At 35.4% G+C, this 13379-nt stretch overlaps 3 protein-coding genes and 1 pseudogene across 3 annotated transcripts; 2 read left to right on the top strand and 2 right to left on the bottom strand.

The window, feature by feature from the left end:
* The first annotated feature begins 1653 nt into the window (after positions 1–1653).
* On the top strand, positions 1654–3750 carry LOC110423349 (putative transmembrane ascorbate ferrireductase 3). Its single transcript, XM_021437561.2, has 4 exons — positions 1654–1877; positions 1979–2027; positions 2148–2347; positions 3341–3750. Exons 1-4 carry the CDS (start codon positions 1707–1709, stop codon positions 3596–3598), a joined length of 678 nt encoding a protein of 225 aa, XP_021293236.1. The 5' UTR covers positions 1654–1706; the 3' UTR covers positions 3599–3750.
* Positions 3751–4653: 903 nt separating this feature from the next.
* LOC110423556 (putative ascorbate-specific transmembrane electron transporter 1) lies at positions 4654–6031 on the top strand. Its single transcript, XM_021437783.2, has 4 exons — positions 4654–4812; positions 4982–5030; positions 5410–5615; positions 5695–6031. The coding sequence occupies exons 1-4, from the start codon at positions 4654–4656 to the stop codon at positions 5953–5955; spliced, it is 675 nt and encodes a 224-aa protein (XP_021293458.1). The 3' UTR covers positions 5956–6031.
* Positions 6032–7185: 1154 nt separating this feature from the next.
* TTA1 (class I heat shock protein, putative (DUF1423)) lies at positions 7186–10532 on the bottom strand. The gene is made up of 2 exons (XM_021437225.2): positions 9950–10532; positions 7186–7976 (listed from the first exon to the last, which is right to left on the bottom strand). Exons 1-2 carry the CDS (start codon positions 10530–10532, stop codon positions 7390–7392), a joined length of 1170 nt encoding a protein of 389 aa, XP_021292900.2. The 3' UTR covers positions 7186–7389.
* Positions 10533–10552: 20 nt separating this feature from the next.
* LOC149526738 (protein OBERON 3 pseudogene) lies at positions 10553–11854 on the bottom strand (annotated as a pseudogene).
* Positions 11855–13379: the final 1525 nt, after the last annotated feature.

Here is a 13379-nt window from a genome sequence, read left to right as displayed (position 1 = left end):
AAAAAAAATCAAGTAATGATGACAAAACAATCAATAACTTTGATAAATTTAATCTTTGATCGATGGAGAACCTCAAGGTTCAATGCTTCCATCAATGATAGCAAACCCTTTTTCTTTTCTTATTTTTTTCCTCCCTCACCCCATTACTGTTCTACATATCTTTTACTCGGAATAGACAAGGGAAAGGAATGGAGATTCAGAGAGTAGAAAAGCATATGAAACTATAATAGCAAGAAATTGTAAATTCCGTATAAACTACTGTGGAGATTTCAACAACTACATGAACTATTTTGAAGCTTTTGGTGGTCCTGAATGTCAAGCCAGCTGCATACAAACTCATAGTTATAGAATCATTGATTTTCCTTTTCCGTGAAGGAGTCTTGGGGAATAGTGAAAAATGCCAGCAGGCTTTTCCTTGTAAGCCAAAATGAGCCATGGGATATTTACTGCTGCTAGGCTGGTAAGTTGTACTGAGGAGGGTTTGTTACAATGAATGGGGTTAGGAACATTATTGCAGAACATGCTTTTCGAGGACTAGGAAACATTTTAAAAAGATTCAAACCAACCATACCATCTGGTTCAAATTAGAACTCTCATTTAATGGAAAGATTGTTTCTTCATATTCCCATGATCATGCTTTACGCATTGAGTAATTAATGTCCTCCTCACCATACTGGCTGGAGATCTTCAAGATTTTCTCCCTTGAGCCAAAACAAGATTCTTCTTAGAGGGTAAAGTCACATTGTGGAGACATCAGCCCATATTCTTTGGGCTTAGAATGGGCTTAGTTATTAGATATCCAAAAAAGTAATTCACTAATATGTAGAAGTAGGACTGAGTTAGGAAATTAGATGGGTTTCCCAAAATACTCTAACAAGTTCAAAACAAAGTACTATAAATTCCAAACATTGAATTTTAACAAGTCCAAATACTTTCAGAAAGTTTGGAGTACATGGAACCCCTTTCAAATAAAAACAAGTATAATCTCCACTCTGGCCATTGATTTATATAAACCCAAACCAGGCCATTGAAATTTTCAGTGGACCAACAAGCACTGAGAATTGAGCAAATTAGGGAATTTTAATATATGGCAATGAGTGGCCTGGGCTAGGCTTCTTTACTTGAACCAGACCCTGCCCAACTGTTGCCAATGGAGTCTGTCTTTTTTTTTTTATACAGTTTTTTTTTATTTGTCTTAGTTATAAATTAATGCTTTATTTGGTGGTTCTTTTTTTGTTTATATACTTTCCTTTTGCTTAATTTTTTTCATTATATTACAAATATCTCCAACCTATGTAAGTGTGTTGCACTATATTAAATTCTTTTTAAGATTCCTTAAACTTTACTAGTATAAATATGTTTTATTCTATTACTTTAGGGTTCTAAGTAGACCTTTGACGGTGTGTTTTGCTTGTGTATTTTTGAGTGTATTTCTTTTGTCAAAAGAATTTAAGAACTCTTCCAGTAGGTACTATTTCATATTACGCTGATGGTGCTTTGCCCAAGCTCCAAGTTTTCCCACACATAATACTAAGACCAACCCATAAGCAATCTAAAGGACTAAATATTCCTCCCCTTTTGTTCTTTTTGAACAAGTTCTTGCTGCAAGAAATTCATCAGTTATAGCTCAATGTTATATATTGAAGTGCAAAGACATATCTTCCTTGATTGGACTGTCATCTATCAACTCCATCCGGTTCATCACCATGCATTCCACCCAGGTAGTCACGTATGGTGCCCACCGACGTTCAGCTTCTCGTCTAACGATATTTGCACACCTGTTCGGCATCCTGGCTTTCATCTTGATGCTGGTTTGGTTGCTCCATTATCGTGGCGGTATCGAGTACGGTTCTTATGATAGCTTTCGTGTTTTCAATGTAAGAAAACAAACCATATATGTATGGTCTCATGTTAAGATTGTTTTAAATATTTAATTAATTTTTATGAAGTTAATAATTATTGGTATTTGCAATGGCAGGTTCACCCATTTCTTATGTTCTGTGGGTTCATTTTTCTGTCTGGTGAAGGTATTGGCAATTGATTAGAATTACTTGAGCTAAATCAAGTTTTTCAACCCTTTTTTCTTGCTATGCATTTGAAAATCTTTCTAACAAGGTTTAATTGATGGGGGGTTTGAACTAAAACAGCAATGATGGCCTACAAGACAGTACAAGCTAAACATATTGTGCAGAAGGTAGTCCATATGATACTACAGCTTATGGCTTTTGTGCTTGGGGTGGTTGGGATTTGTGCAGTTTTCAAGTTCCATGATATGGCCGGCATAGAGGATGTTTACAGTTTGCATTCATGGATTGGCATCGCCACCATTTCCTTGTTTGCATTGCAGGTAAAGGAAATTCCGAACGATACAAATTAACTTTACTAATTTTCCGTACAACTCTCGTGCAATTAAGCCACGGACCCCTCATTTCCAACCTATTTTATTTCAGTACTCAAACGGTTGAATTTTCACATATTTTAGCATTTTACTTTTCATATATTTGAACGCTAATTGCAGGTATCAAATGGATCACTTTTTTGTAATTGAAAAAGAATATTCTATAACCCACTTGGCCTAGTCATATAAGAAGAAAGATTTACTGATTATTAGAACATGGATAAAAATCAGAAGGATTGTTCTTTAAAAGAAAAAAAGATGTACTGTATTGCAACTTTATTTAGACCTGACTCTTGTGTAGCAACACAAAGTGTTATTTTTAAGTAAAGATATTTATGGGTTAATTCAAAGTTAAATTAAAATAAAGATACCTGATAGATTTGATTCATATTCAGTAATATGTTGGTTCAATCTAACCTACTGGTAAGAGGCGGAAGCTATGTTGTCCTCTTTCCCTTTCTTGTATTTAACACACCCAAACAAAGGAAAATCATGCACCAAAACAATACTATTCATAAATATAATTTGTTCTGTTCTCAAAGGAAAACAACACACACAGAACATAAACACACTTGAAGTCGTTCAAGATTTCTTTTAACAAACTACATTGCTCTAATTGCCTAACAAAGCTTATAAGCATATGTAAGGATTGTGTTTCTCCCTTAAATTGGCAAGATGTTAAATTAATGATTAAATGCTGCCTACACCAGCTAACCAAGGCTTCAAATTTGCTAGCAATAGCATATTAAAATTTTCCTTTTGGAGACACAAATAATAAGATCAAGGGAAAGGAAGAGTAATTTCAACCTTCAATCTGTTAAGGAGACTTCCCAACATCTCAATCAAAAAAGAATGTACATCGATCTCCTTTGCTCGTTTAGTATTTGACTACCACATTGGCTGAAATTGTTTATGATTTGATTTTACTACTGGATGGTGCAGTGGCTAGCGGGGTTGTCCACTTATATGTTTCCGCAAACAGACGTGACGAGGACAGCCGTGCTTCCCTGGCACGTTTGTCATGGCAGGACATTGCTATACATGTCGATAGCTGCAGCTCTCACTGGCTTGATGGAGAAGGCTACCTTCCTCAACCTGCGCCATGGCCATGAAACTCGTTTGATCAATATCATAGGACTATCTATCCTCTTGTTTGGCATATTTGTAGATCTCAGCGTTGCTCTTGCCCGTTATGTCTGATTATTTATGAATTGTTTTAATCATCTTTTTTTTTTCTTTTGCATGTGTGTGGTTTTCATCTTGGTTTTCTCTTTCTTTTTTGGGGTGAATTTACACTGGATTGATGTTGTAATTCCGATAATTTTAATTTATTATTCATTTCACTTATACAATTTAATTTCCCCCAAGTGGTCTTTACTTTCTACCTTGATGGTTGGAAAGAAAAACTGGTGCATATTTCTTATTCCTGAATGTTTGCCTGAGGAAAATTTCAGAAAGCCAAGCCCTGGATATGGATTAGAGAAATTATATTATCATGGACAAAAAAAGGGAAAAATCTTATCTGCAAATTCCTGGCTTGTTTGGTGCTATTGCTTAAGTATGGTTTTAAAATATCCTAAGCATTGTTGATTTCCTTAATTATTATCCAATTCAAAGTCAAGGGTACTTTACTGGTTCAGGCATAAATTGCAGACTTGCAGTGAATAACATTCGTGTAGGATGCCATATGAGAACATCCAGCTTCTTAATTTTGACAAGTTTTCTGCATTGATTTTGTGGTGCTATAATATTAATTAACTAGATTGAGCCATGATAATTTGTAAACTTAATGAGGCTTAGCTTTCCAAACATGCTTTTTATAATTTAAAAGCAGGAAATCAGGAAGAGTTTTGCCTCATAATACAAGTTAAATTTCACTAATTGATGAACTGAGTCGTTAGTAAATTTCTAACAGCAACACCCTTGGCTTTTCTTATAACTCCGAATGCTGCCTATTCTCTGCAATATGCCCAATCCAGAAACAAACAATCATGTGCAAGTCTTACTAAATTCTCTGCATGATTAATTGGTAATCCATGTATAATTTCTAAGCAAAAGCAATAATATCTCCATAGTATTGGACTTGCCACCTTTGAATTAGCCGGCTGGACGGTTTTACCAAATACCAAGTTTGGAAGTATCTTCCCTATGCAAACAAAAAGCTACCTTTGCTAATGGCAAATACTTTTGACGGCCTTGTCTCTTGCTAGGATGTTATATAGCACTGAACTCTCCATCTTCATTCGTTGGATGCAATGGCGCCTAAAAGCAGAAGCTATCAAGTTTCTGCAACCCCATTCACAGTATTTGGACATTTGTTATTTATAGCAGTGGCAACCCTCGTTCTCGTTTGGCTACTCAAGTTCCGAGAAGGCCTGGCTTTTGAATCTGCTAATAAATTTAAGATTTTCAATGTGAGTTTCCAATCTATTGGACCTAGCTAGTTCATATCTCAATTTGTTTCATGTGTTCCTGGAGGAAATTAATTCTCTCCATGCATGGAAATTGATTCTATGCATATTAGTCTCTTTCAACTTATTATAAGAGATTCTGTTATTCATTTTGTTTCACTCCCACTTGCAGCTGCATCCACTTCTAATGGTGATTGGATTCATATTAATTGCTGGAGAAGGTGAGTAAAGGGGTAATAATTCGTTAGAATTTTTTTATGTTAGTACAATCTAGCTGGAAAAATGAAGCAATTTCCATTTTCTTTGGCATCAAAAGAGTGCACATCAACAAACTTACCCCCAAGAAGTTGACCATAAGCATATTATTTTCCTTCCGGCTTTTAGACTATTATCACTAGTACCAAATTTGAAAGAAAATAATGATTTACTCAAACACTAGGTTTTTGATGATTTAAGTGGAAGTATAAGAAAATCCCATTGAAATAAACATAGTTTTAGAGCATTCACTGCATTATGAAATTGTATTGCAACTCCATGGGGTGATCTGCACCAATGCTATGGATTCTAAGTTTCTAAGTAAGTAAGTACCATCTAAAACAGCAATCATGGCATACAAGACAATCCCAGGAAGAAGAGACGCGCAAGTGCAACGGGTAGTTCATCTCACTTTGCAAACCATTGCTCTTGGTTCTGGGATCTTGGGGATTGTTGCAGTTTTCAAGTTCCAGGATGAGGCCGAAATTCCTGACATGTTTACCTTACATTCTTGGCTAGGCATGATTGCCATCTGCTTGTTTGGTTTGCAGGTACCTAAATCGTTTTATTTCTTGGCCAAATACTAGTAATCTGAAACAATATTCTAATATATATATATTTTTTTTGCAGTGGTTGCTTGGTTTCTTCTCCTTTGTGTTTCCTCGTGCAGAGTCATATTCAAGAGCAGGATACAAGCCATGGCACATTTTTGGTGGCTTAGTTATCTTCTTCTTAGCAATTGCCACAGCTGAGATGGGATTGTTACACAAATTCCTTCTATTATGGCTTTTTCGCAGCCAAGAAGCACTCATTGTCAACTTCATTGGATTGTTGCTGTTTCTATTTGCAGTGGCTGTTGGCCTCAGCGTTGTCCTGCCTCGAGATTATTGATGGAAATAACTCACATACTAGCTCGGAGAAAATCTTGAAAATTTATTGAAGAATTATTACTTTCGATTTATGGAAAAATGATTGACAGGAGTCTGGAACACATATTGATATGAGCTTGAGTGATGTCATGTTCATTTACTGTGTAATTTTAAAGAATTATAGAAATAAATTGCGATCAACTTTCTATTCAATGTGAAATCATATACGGTTCTTTGTAATTTTTGATTATTGATGTATTAAATACATTTGATTGTTAGATATGTAAAGCTTTAATTACAATCTTATAAAAATTTTTAAATATCAAAGAATCTTTTTTTTTATAAAATAAAAAAATTTATATTATTTTATAAAGTAGTGGGTATAGTTGAAAAAAAAGTCCCTTAATTAAAGATGACTGTATCAAAGCTATTTTGAATATTAATATAGATGGATAGATCAAAAGGGTCGAGAGATATTTTAATAATTAATATTTATCCGAATTGAAAAGCAAGACGAATAGAATGATTTTGTAAGATAAAATATTAAGGAAAATCTTATAAACTATGGTTGGTTTCACAAATGAAGTAGTTGCCATGGGAATTGAAGGAAGTGGTGTAGGGATGTAGGTCCCTTGAGGACAAAATGTCAAAGTGAAACTCCACGAGGGAACACCAGTTGTGCAAACCACAAAGAACCCGTGATGTTCTCGCATCTGCAATTCAAAATTGCAATGGTCCCAATGATTATTTGTGGGCATGACCGTTGGTGGCGCATTACCATATCCACCTTTATTCTCTGGAGAACATGTTCAACGGTGCCAATCACTAGTTGCTACTTTGCTCTCCGGATGCTAGGGGATATCTAAATTATATTATATACAATTAGCCAGATATGGGGAACACTTTCTTTTGGAGCACCGAGACTGATCAAATCTATATCATGATAGCAACAGGCATAAAGGTTTTGACATTTCAACTCTCGGCATCACAAACATGGCTATCCAGGAAGTTGAGCAGAGACGCATGCCTGAAACATCGTTAGGATTGAAACTTGAAAGCTGGAGATATGGCTAAGCAAATTGTCTGATTTGTTTGCAGCCTGAAATTTCAAGGCCGCTAATGTTTTGTCAGCCATATGATCCTAAGATGTACCGAAGCTGACACGTCCAAAGTGAACCTGCCAATATCATTGTGTAGTATTTGACTCTATGCAGATAGCTATATTTCAAGTACATAAATTCCCCAAGAGCAATAGGCATCCAAGAGATATTTCAGTGGCTGAAATTTATCATTGGGAAATGCTGAAATGTTGACGATTCATAAATTTCACAACTGCGAACAATCATTCATTTCCCATTTTCTAGAAACAAGCAGAATCCAGAAGGTTAAAAAACTTAAATAAACTACACACCTTTGGCTTAATTGTTAACGAAAAAAATTAGAAAAGGAAAGAGGTTTAAACCCACCGCTGCTTTGTGGCTTCCATTCTCTCCAACAAACTGGCAATCTCGGCTTGCATTCTTAGTTTCATTTTGTAGTAATCACAATGTGAGTGTTCCAAAACCTTTAGTTCTTCCACTTTCTTCCTTCGTCTTTCCTCAGTCTCTTGTAAACAAAGTCTGGATAGCTTCTCAGCATACTCTTCTTCCAACTTGTCAGACTTGGCTCCAATCATCCTCATGTAAGTCTCAGCCTCTCTCCGTGCTTCGTCGGCCTTGCTTTGAAACATCATTGCTTCTGCTTCCTTAATCCTTACCATGCTTTCTAAGCTGTCAAATCCATCATTATTTGATAAACTGCCAAACCGGTATTCATCTTCACTTTTTAAATCATTTGCAAGAGCAGGTTTGATATCTTTCTGACCATGATCATTTGGAAGTAAATCTCGTCCACTTGAAGAGCTTGTGCTGTAAAATACAAGCTTTGGAGGAAGAGAAGTAGCTGGTGTGACGGATGATTCATCTTTTCTAAGGTCAACTTGAGTTGTCATTAGGTCTTTTGAACATGCACCAGAGGGAGGAAAGTCTGCCATACCATCAGTGTCTATTTGTCCAGGCCGGAAAGGGCAAAAAAAAAGAGAAGAAAGAGTCAAAGACAAGAATATCCTAAATTGAGAGATGCATACAAATAAAATTACAGGAATTATCACCAATATAACTAGCTCCATAAAGGAAAAAGAATGGTGGAGACATCTAATATGATACATGTTTCAAGAACAATAATCAAGACAAATAAGGCATGCACCAAAACTACAAAGAAGCCACCTCGCTTATTAATCTAATCAGAAACGTCCTAATCAAAGCATAATGGTGTAATCTGATCCATATGGCAAACCCACAAGGTGGGACAAGGCTTTGTTTTATTGTTGTAGGGAGCCATAATCAAAGAAAAGATTTCAAGAACAAGATATAATCACCACCCACCCCACCCCCCCCCCCCCCCACCCCGCGCAAATGTCCTCTGTTTAGCTAATCAGTTCACTCAATCATCAAAAGCCCTTTACAATCAGGATAACTAGTTCTCACAATAAACTACTTTCTCATTCACTTTAAAAGGGAATCTTGCAACCTCAAAGGTAATCATTATTTTTCCAGTCCCAATCATAGAATTGAGACAATTTCCCATTGACTGCATACACAACAACATAAAAGTATGAGTAAACCCTTCTGTTGCACAAATTTACAGAGGAAAAAGAGAAAAGTTAAGAGCATGAGCCATAATGGCCTAACTTCCTTTCTGGTACTCCTCTCAGCAGGAAAGCAAACCAAATGATTTGAGAAAACCATGTTGTGGATCACAAATTAGGCCAATTTATAAACCAAATCACTCACATGAACCATTTTCAAACAAATATTTAGTCTTTCATAAAGCAAATGAATCTTCAAAGGCCAGTTTCAATTTATTCAGTTCTTTTTTTCCCTTTTACGTACAAAAAGTGAGAAAGCCTAGTTATGTAAATTTCTCATAAAACTAACCAAGCCATCAGGAAGAACCTGCAGGCAAAGCTTTTAATTTACAGTTTTAAAACCAGGAACTGTGTTAGTGGAGTTCCAGAATCATTTTAGTAATCTCAAACTTCAAAGGATGACTTAAGGCTCAATTACACGAGAGACACTTTTTTGGCTTTCCTCAGTTTATGGAAAACCATTATCTCAATAGCTGAAATGTATTTAGTTTGAAGGTAATAAATTGATATGCAGAGAAAAGGAAGAGCTGTATTATTATCTTCTAACTGGATATATAAGGATCAAGAGAAACTAAATCTCAACCATCTTAGTTCAAAACCTTAACCATGCGGAAATCTTAGAAAAGTGGTCCTTCTTCTATGTGGTTTAGTTTCTTTTACATTAGCTGAGGCATCAATCTATCAAAAATAGAGGCAAGTAGATTTTTTTTTTCCTGGACATGTGGGGAAAAGACTGATTAAACAGATTCAAAGTCAAATGGTATTTTAACATGAAATTCTTTAGTATAGTACATATTTCTGCTTTACTACCAGCCTTTCATGCATAGTGGCACAGAGAAGGATTCAGGTCTTCCAATTCAACAAAAGATTTCAACTCATCATGAGATTATGAAATGCTAAGGATAGGTATCCTCTCCTTAGGATAAAAAAATGGGAGGTGGTAATTTTTCAAATTTGGTCAATTAATGTTAGCATTTTAAGGTGGCAGTGGTGAGCATCTTACAAGCCATTAATAATATTACTATGTTCTCTGACCTCTCTGCATATTCCATTGTATATGGTATTCCAACACTATAAATAGCACCCACATCTATAACTGAAAGTTTTAATTCTAGTACTTAATAGTTTAATTGAAACCCTTTCTCTTCACTCCTACACTGTCCTGCTATGCAAGTAACATTAACATACATGCATGCAACAACAAGGCCATTAAGAAGAAACTAGGAGAACATTGATCGAGATGCAATATATCTGTATTCCATGAAATTTGTTTGATGTGCTTTCATAATGAAGTTTGCATAACGAAAGAGACAGAACAAAAGATACTTACAGTTGAAGAACTGAATAATGACGCTGCATGCATCTAAAGCAGACATCATCTTATTTTGGAGCTGGGTCCAGAGTTCATCAGCTTTAATGTGCAGTTCCTTGCCTTTTGAATCATCACTGCCCTTGAAAATCTTCCTCACACAATCAAGCTCCTTTTGCAGTGTTTCTGGACCCCAGTCCTTTGCACAGCATAAAAACACATCCTTAACAAACCCAAACATTTCTGAAGCATGACCACATCCTATGCAGTGAAATTGCATTTCTGTAGTCCCAGATGGCCCCTTTAAACTAGGACCTGGCTTGATAAGATTCCTCTGAATACCACATGCAGCATGGCACCAATGGGAACAAACATCACAACCAACCCAACTGCAAGTATTGTTAGCACAATCAAAATTTAAGCAGATAGGACACATACAAGAACTGCAAAACCCCTTGTTCCCTGAGCATATCTTACAATCACAGTCATCAACAGGCAGCAAACTCTTACAATTCAGATTCCTGCATCTCATAAAGAAGAAAATCTCCAGCAGCTCAGTTGTGGGCAACCGCATTTTTACAGACAAGAAGCTTTTAACGCCCATTTTGACTGCAACTAAAATTTCTAGCTGGTCCTTTTGGCACTTTGAGAGAGTCTCCTTGTAAGATCAGATCTCCTCTCAAGCGGTTTTGAAGCCACTAATTCTTCCTTCTTCTCTGGAGTTGCTATTATATTTCTCAAGTACTCTTTGGTCAATTCCAGCGTTTCATCAGGCAGCTCCTGCATTATTTGAGCCATGGCCGGAATCGACTCTGACACAATCTCACGAAGAATTCTCTCCGGTCTTGAAATCTTTCGGGATCTCCCTCCATCCATACTCTCCAAAACTCTCAAATTCTCTGAATCCCTCCTCCTCGAATCCCCTGACAGATTATCTACACGCGGCCTAGCAGGCAATTCAGATGGAAAAAAGGAATGATTATCTGAACTAGTCGTTCTATGAAGACTATTGCACGAATCTTTATTCACTTGACGATTAACCTGCATCATGGAAAAGCCCCCACCACCACCACCACCACCATGATTGGCCAAAGCAACTCCTTCAGTAATTGGCCTAAACCGACTATGCACGGATCCATTAGTACCCTCACCACCACACCAAATTTGATCATCTTTCCCCACAGAATACTCATAATTCTCAGTTGAATTTCTTGTTAATGAGCAGCTAGGATTATGTGAAAACGGCAGAGAATACGAGTATGACAATGAAGCAGCAGTGAAATCATTAGAACATGTGGTTTGTGTGTTATTGTTTGATGGTGCTAAAGACTGTACACTCCTACAAGGCCTTGGCCTGTGTTGTGGAGGATCACCATTTTGCAAAGCATTTGATGCGGTTAAAGAGAGAGACACATCAGGTAAAGCTAAAGAGAGATTCAAAGTTTCAAGCTTTGGCCTTTTCCCCCTATTACTATTCTCTCTTTCTTGAAAATCCTCCTCTACCTCTCTTTTTGAAGAAATCCCTTTACTTTCACTCAAATTCAAGAAATCTCTTTCAACCCATTTTTCATCTTGATTTGAATTCTCAGAATCAACAACTTCTTTCCCTTTGTAACCGGTAACTTTCTCCAACAGGGTTTTCCCGGGAAACTCTTTCTCAGAACAAAAACCCAGTTTGGGATTTTCACAAAGGTAGCTAAGAGTGAGTTCTTGCGATCCAGAATTCCCAGGCTTTGAAGGTCTTGGCAAGGCATAGCCTCCATCAAGACCCACCTTTGATTCTCTAAGGAAATCAATACCCTTTGGTAAAAACCTCATTTTTTCAACTGAACTCTCCTTGTTTTGAAACAAACGTGAAAGCTTGCTTTGAGAGTTTTCATCTCCTACACAAGGGAGATCACTTGACGGATCTTTCTCTCCAAACATGACCTTATCAGACACAGAGAAACAGAGAAACAAATACAAAGAAAAAGAAAAAAAAATAAGAGAGACAGAGAGACTTAACTTACCAGAGACAGAGAGAGAAAAGGGAGAGATAATAGCGAAGTAGAAATGGAGGGACAAAATGGAAAACTTGGAAAGAGCTGTAGGGACCTTTATTTTTGGCTTTTGATTCCTTTTTGTTTAGCAAACCATAAGACTCTGCAACAACGGCTGGAAATTTCAAAGCGTTTATACCATTAACCATAACACGCTATTATTTTCCCCTTTATATTTCTTTTTCTCAAGTTTTTTATATCGCTGTTGGGGGCTGCTGATTAATACTGATTAAGGTATTATTCTTATAAATATATTTTTAATATATTATTTTCATATAATTTATTTATATTTTTTGTATAAAAATCACCTTAATTACTGTTTATATAAATTAACATTTTCTTTTACATAAGGTTAGCATAATATTTTTGCCTTTTATCTTACAATTTTTCAGTGTTGACCCTACAAAGCTTAAATAAAAAATCTTTTCCCGTGATTGAAAAGATATAATAATTATCAATTTGTCTCAACAGTAAGAATATGTATTTCTTTACTTAAAAAAAGCTAAATTTAAATCTTTATTTTTAATTAAAAAAAGTAAACAAAAATTCGAATTACAACTTTAAATAATACATTTTTTCTCACGACAAAAAAGATATAATAATTACCAATTTGTCTACGCCGTAAAATATGTATTTCTTTACTAAAAAAAAAAGCAAATTTGGATCTCTATTTTTAATAAAGAAAAATGGAAAAAAAAATTGAATAATTATGGAGGGTAAATTGTATAACTTAATATTGTTTTATGTGAGGAACCTTGAGGCTTTTGCATGGGGAAATCCTTTAAGGCAGTGCTGAATTGAAGTCAATGCAACTGAGGGTCAAAAAAGATATAGAGGGGGTGATGAGAAGTTTCCTATTTAAAGTTGTAGCAGTCAAGATTCATGACTATGATTTCGACTTTCTATTACTCTTTCATATATTCAGATTCTAAGCAGAAGAAGTGTTTTTTGTTCCATTTTTCTTTTCTTTTTATTAGTTCGAATAATGTAGGATTAATCTTGAAATTTATGTTTAATTACTTTATTATCATTGTGACATTTTTAGATATTTTTCATCTTTTTTGATACGTATATTTTATATGGTACTATAAATGTTTAAAGAACATAGAAAGAATTAAAGAGTTGTAATTATTAATTTTTTCCCTTCTTTTACAGTTAGATTTTTTTATTGTTAAATAATTTAAGTGCTCCTTTAGCCAATAATCAATACATTATATCCGTATGGATTAGTCCAATTGATTTTTTCTACATCAATCAATAAAATTTGTTCGAAATTTCATATTTGTGATTGTGAAGAAGAAATTTACTATTTTTATTTCCTTTTAAAAAAAAATCAATACATTAATTATCAAGATCCATAACCCAAGCTTAGTCCAGCATTCTTACCATTCTAGTTCAAAGTTAATGTTTAA

This window comes from Theobroma umbraticum, unplaced genomic scaffold (genome assembly GCF_002168275.2).
Source record: "Theobroma umbraticum cultivar Fairchild unplaced genomic scaffold, ASM216827v3 scaffold_20.0, whole genome shotgun sequence".
Taxonomy (NCBI): Eukaryota; Viridiplantae; Streptophyta; class Magnoliopsida; order Malvales; family Malvaceae; genus Theobroma; species Theobroma umbraticum.
This window is presented reverse-complemented; position numbering and strand designations above follow the sequence as displayed.

Coding starts and splice junctions, on each gene's coding strand:
- LOC110423556 (XM_021437783.2), top strand. CDS start 4,654: ATGGCGCCTAAAAGCAGAAGCTATCAAGTTTCTGCAACCCCATTCACA. Junction 4,813..4,981: donor ATAAATTTAAGATTTTCAAT/GTGAGTTTCCAA, acceptor TCCCACTTGCAG/CTGCATCCACTTCTAATGGT. Junction 5,031..5,409: donor CATATTAATTGCTGGAGAAG/GTGAGTAAAGGG, acceptor CATCTAAAACAG/CAATCATGGCATACAAGACA.
- TTA1 (XM_021437225.2), bottom strand. CDS start 10,532: ATGGGCGTTAAAAGCTTCTTGTCTGTAAAAATGCGGTTGCCCACAACT. Junction 7,977..9,949: donor CATTATTCAGTTCTTCAACT/GTAAGTATCTTT, acceptor CTGGACAAATAG/ACACTGATGGTATGGCAGAC.
- LOC110423349 (XM_021437561.2), top strand. CDS start 1,707: ATGCATTCCACCCAGGTAGTCACGTATGGTGCCCACCGACGTTCAGCT. Junction 1,878..1,978: donor ATAGCTTTCGTGTTTTCAAT/GTAAGAAAACAA, acceptor TTGCAATGGCAG/GTTCACCCATTTCTTATGTT. Junction 2,028..2,147: donor CATTTTTCTGTCTGGTGAAG/GTATTGGCAATT, acceptor GAACTAAAACAG/CAATGATGGCCTACAAGACA.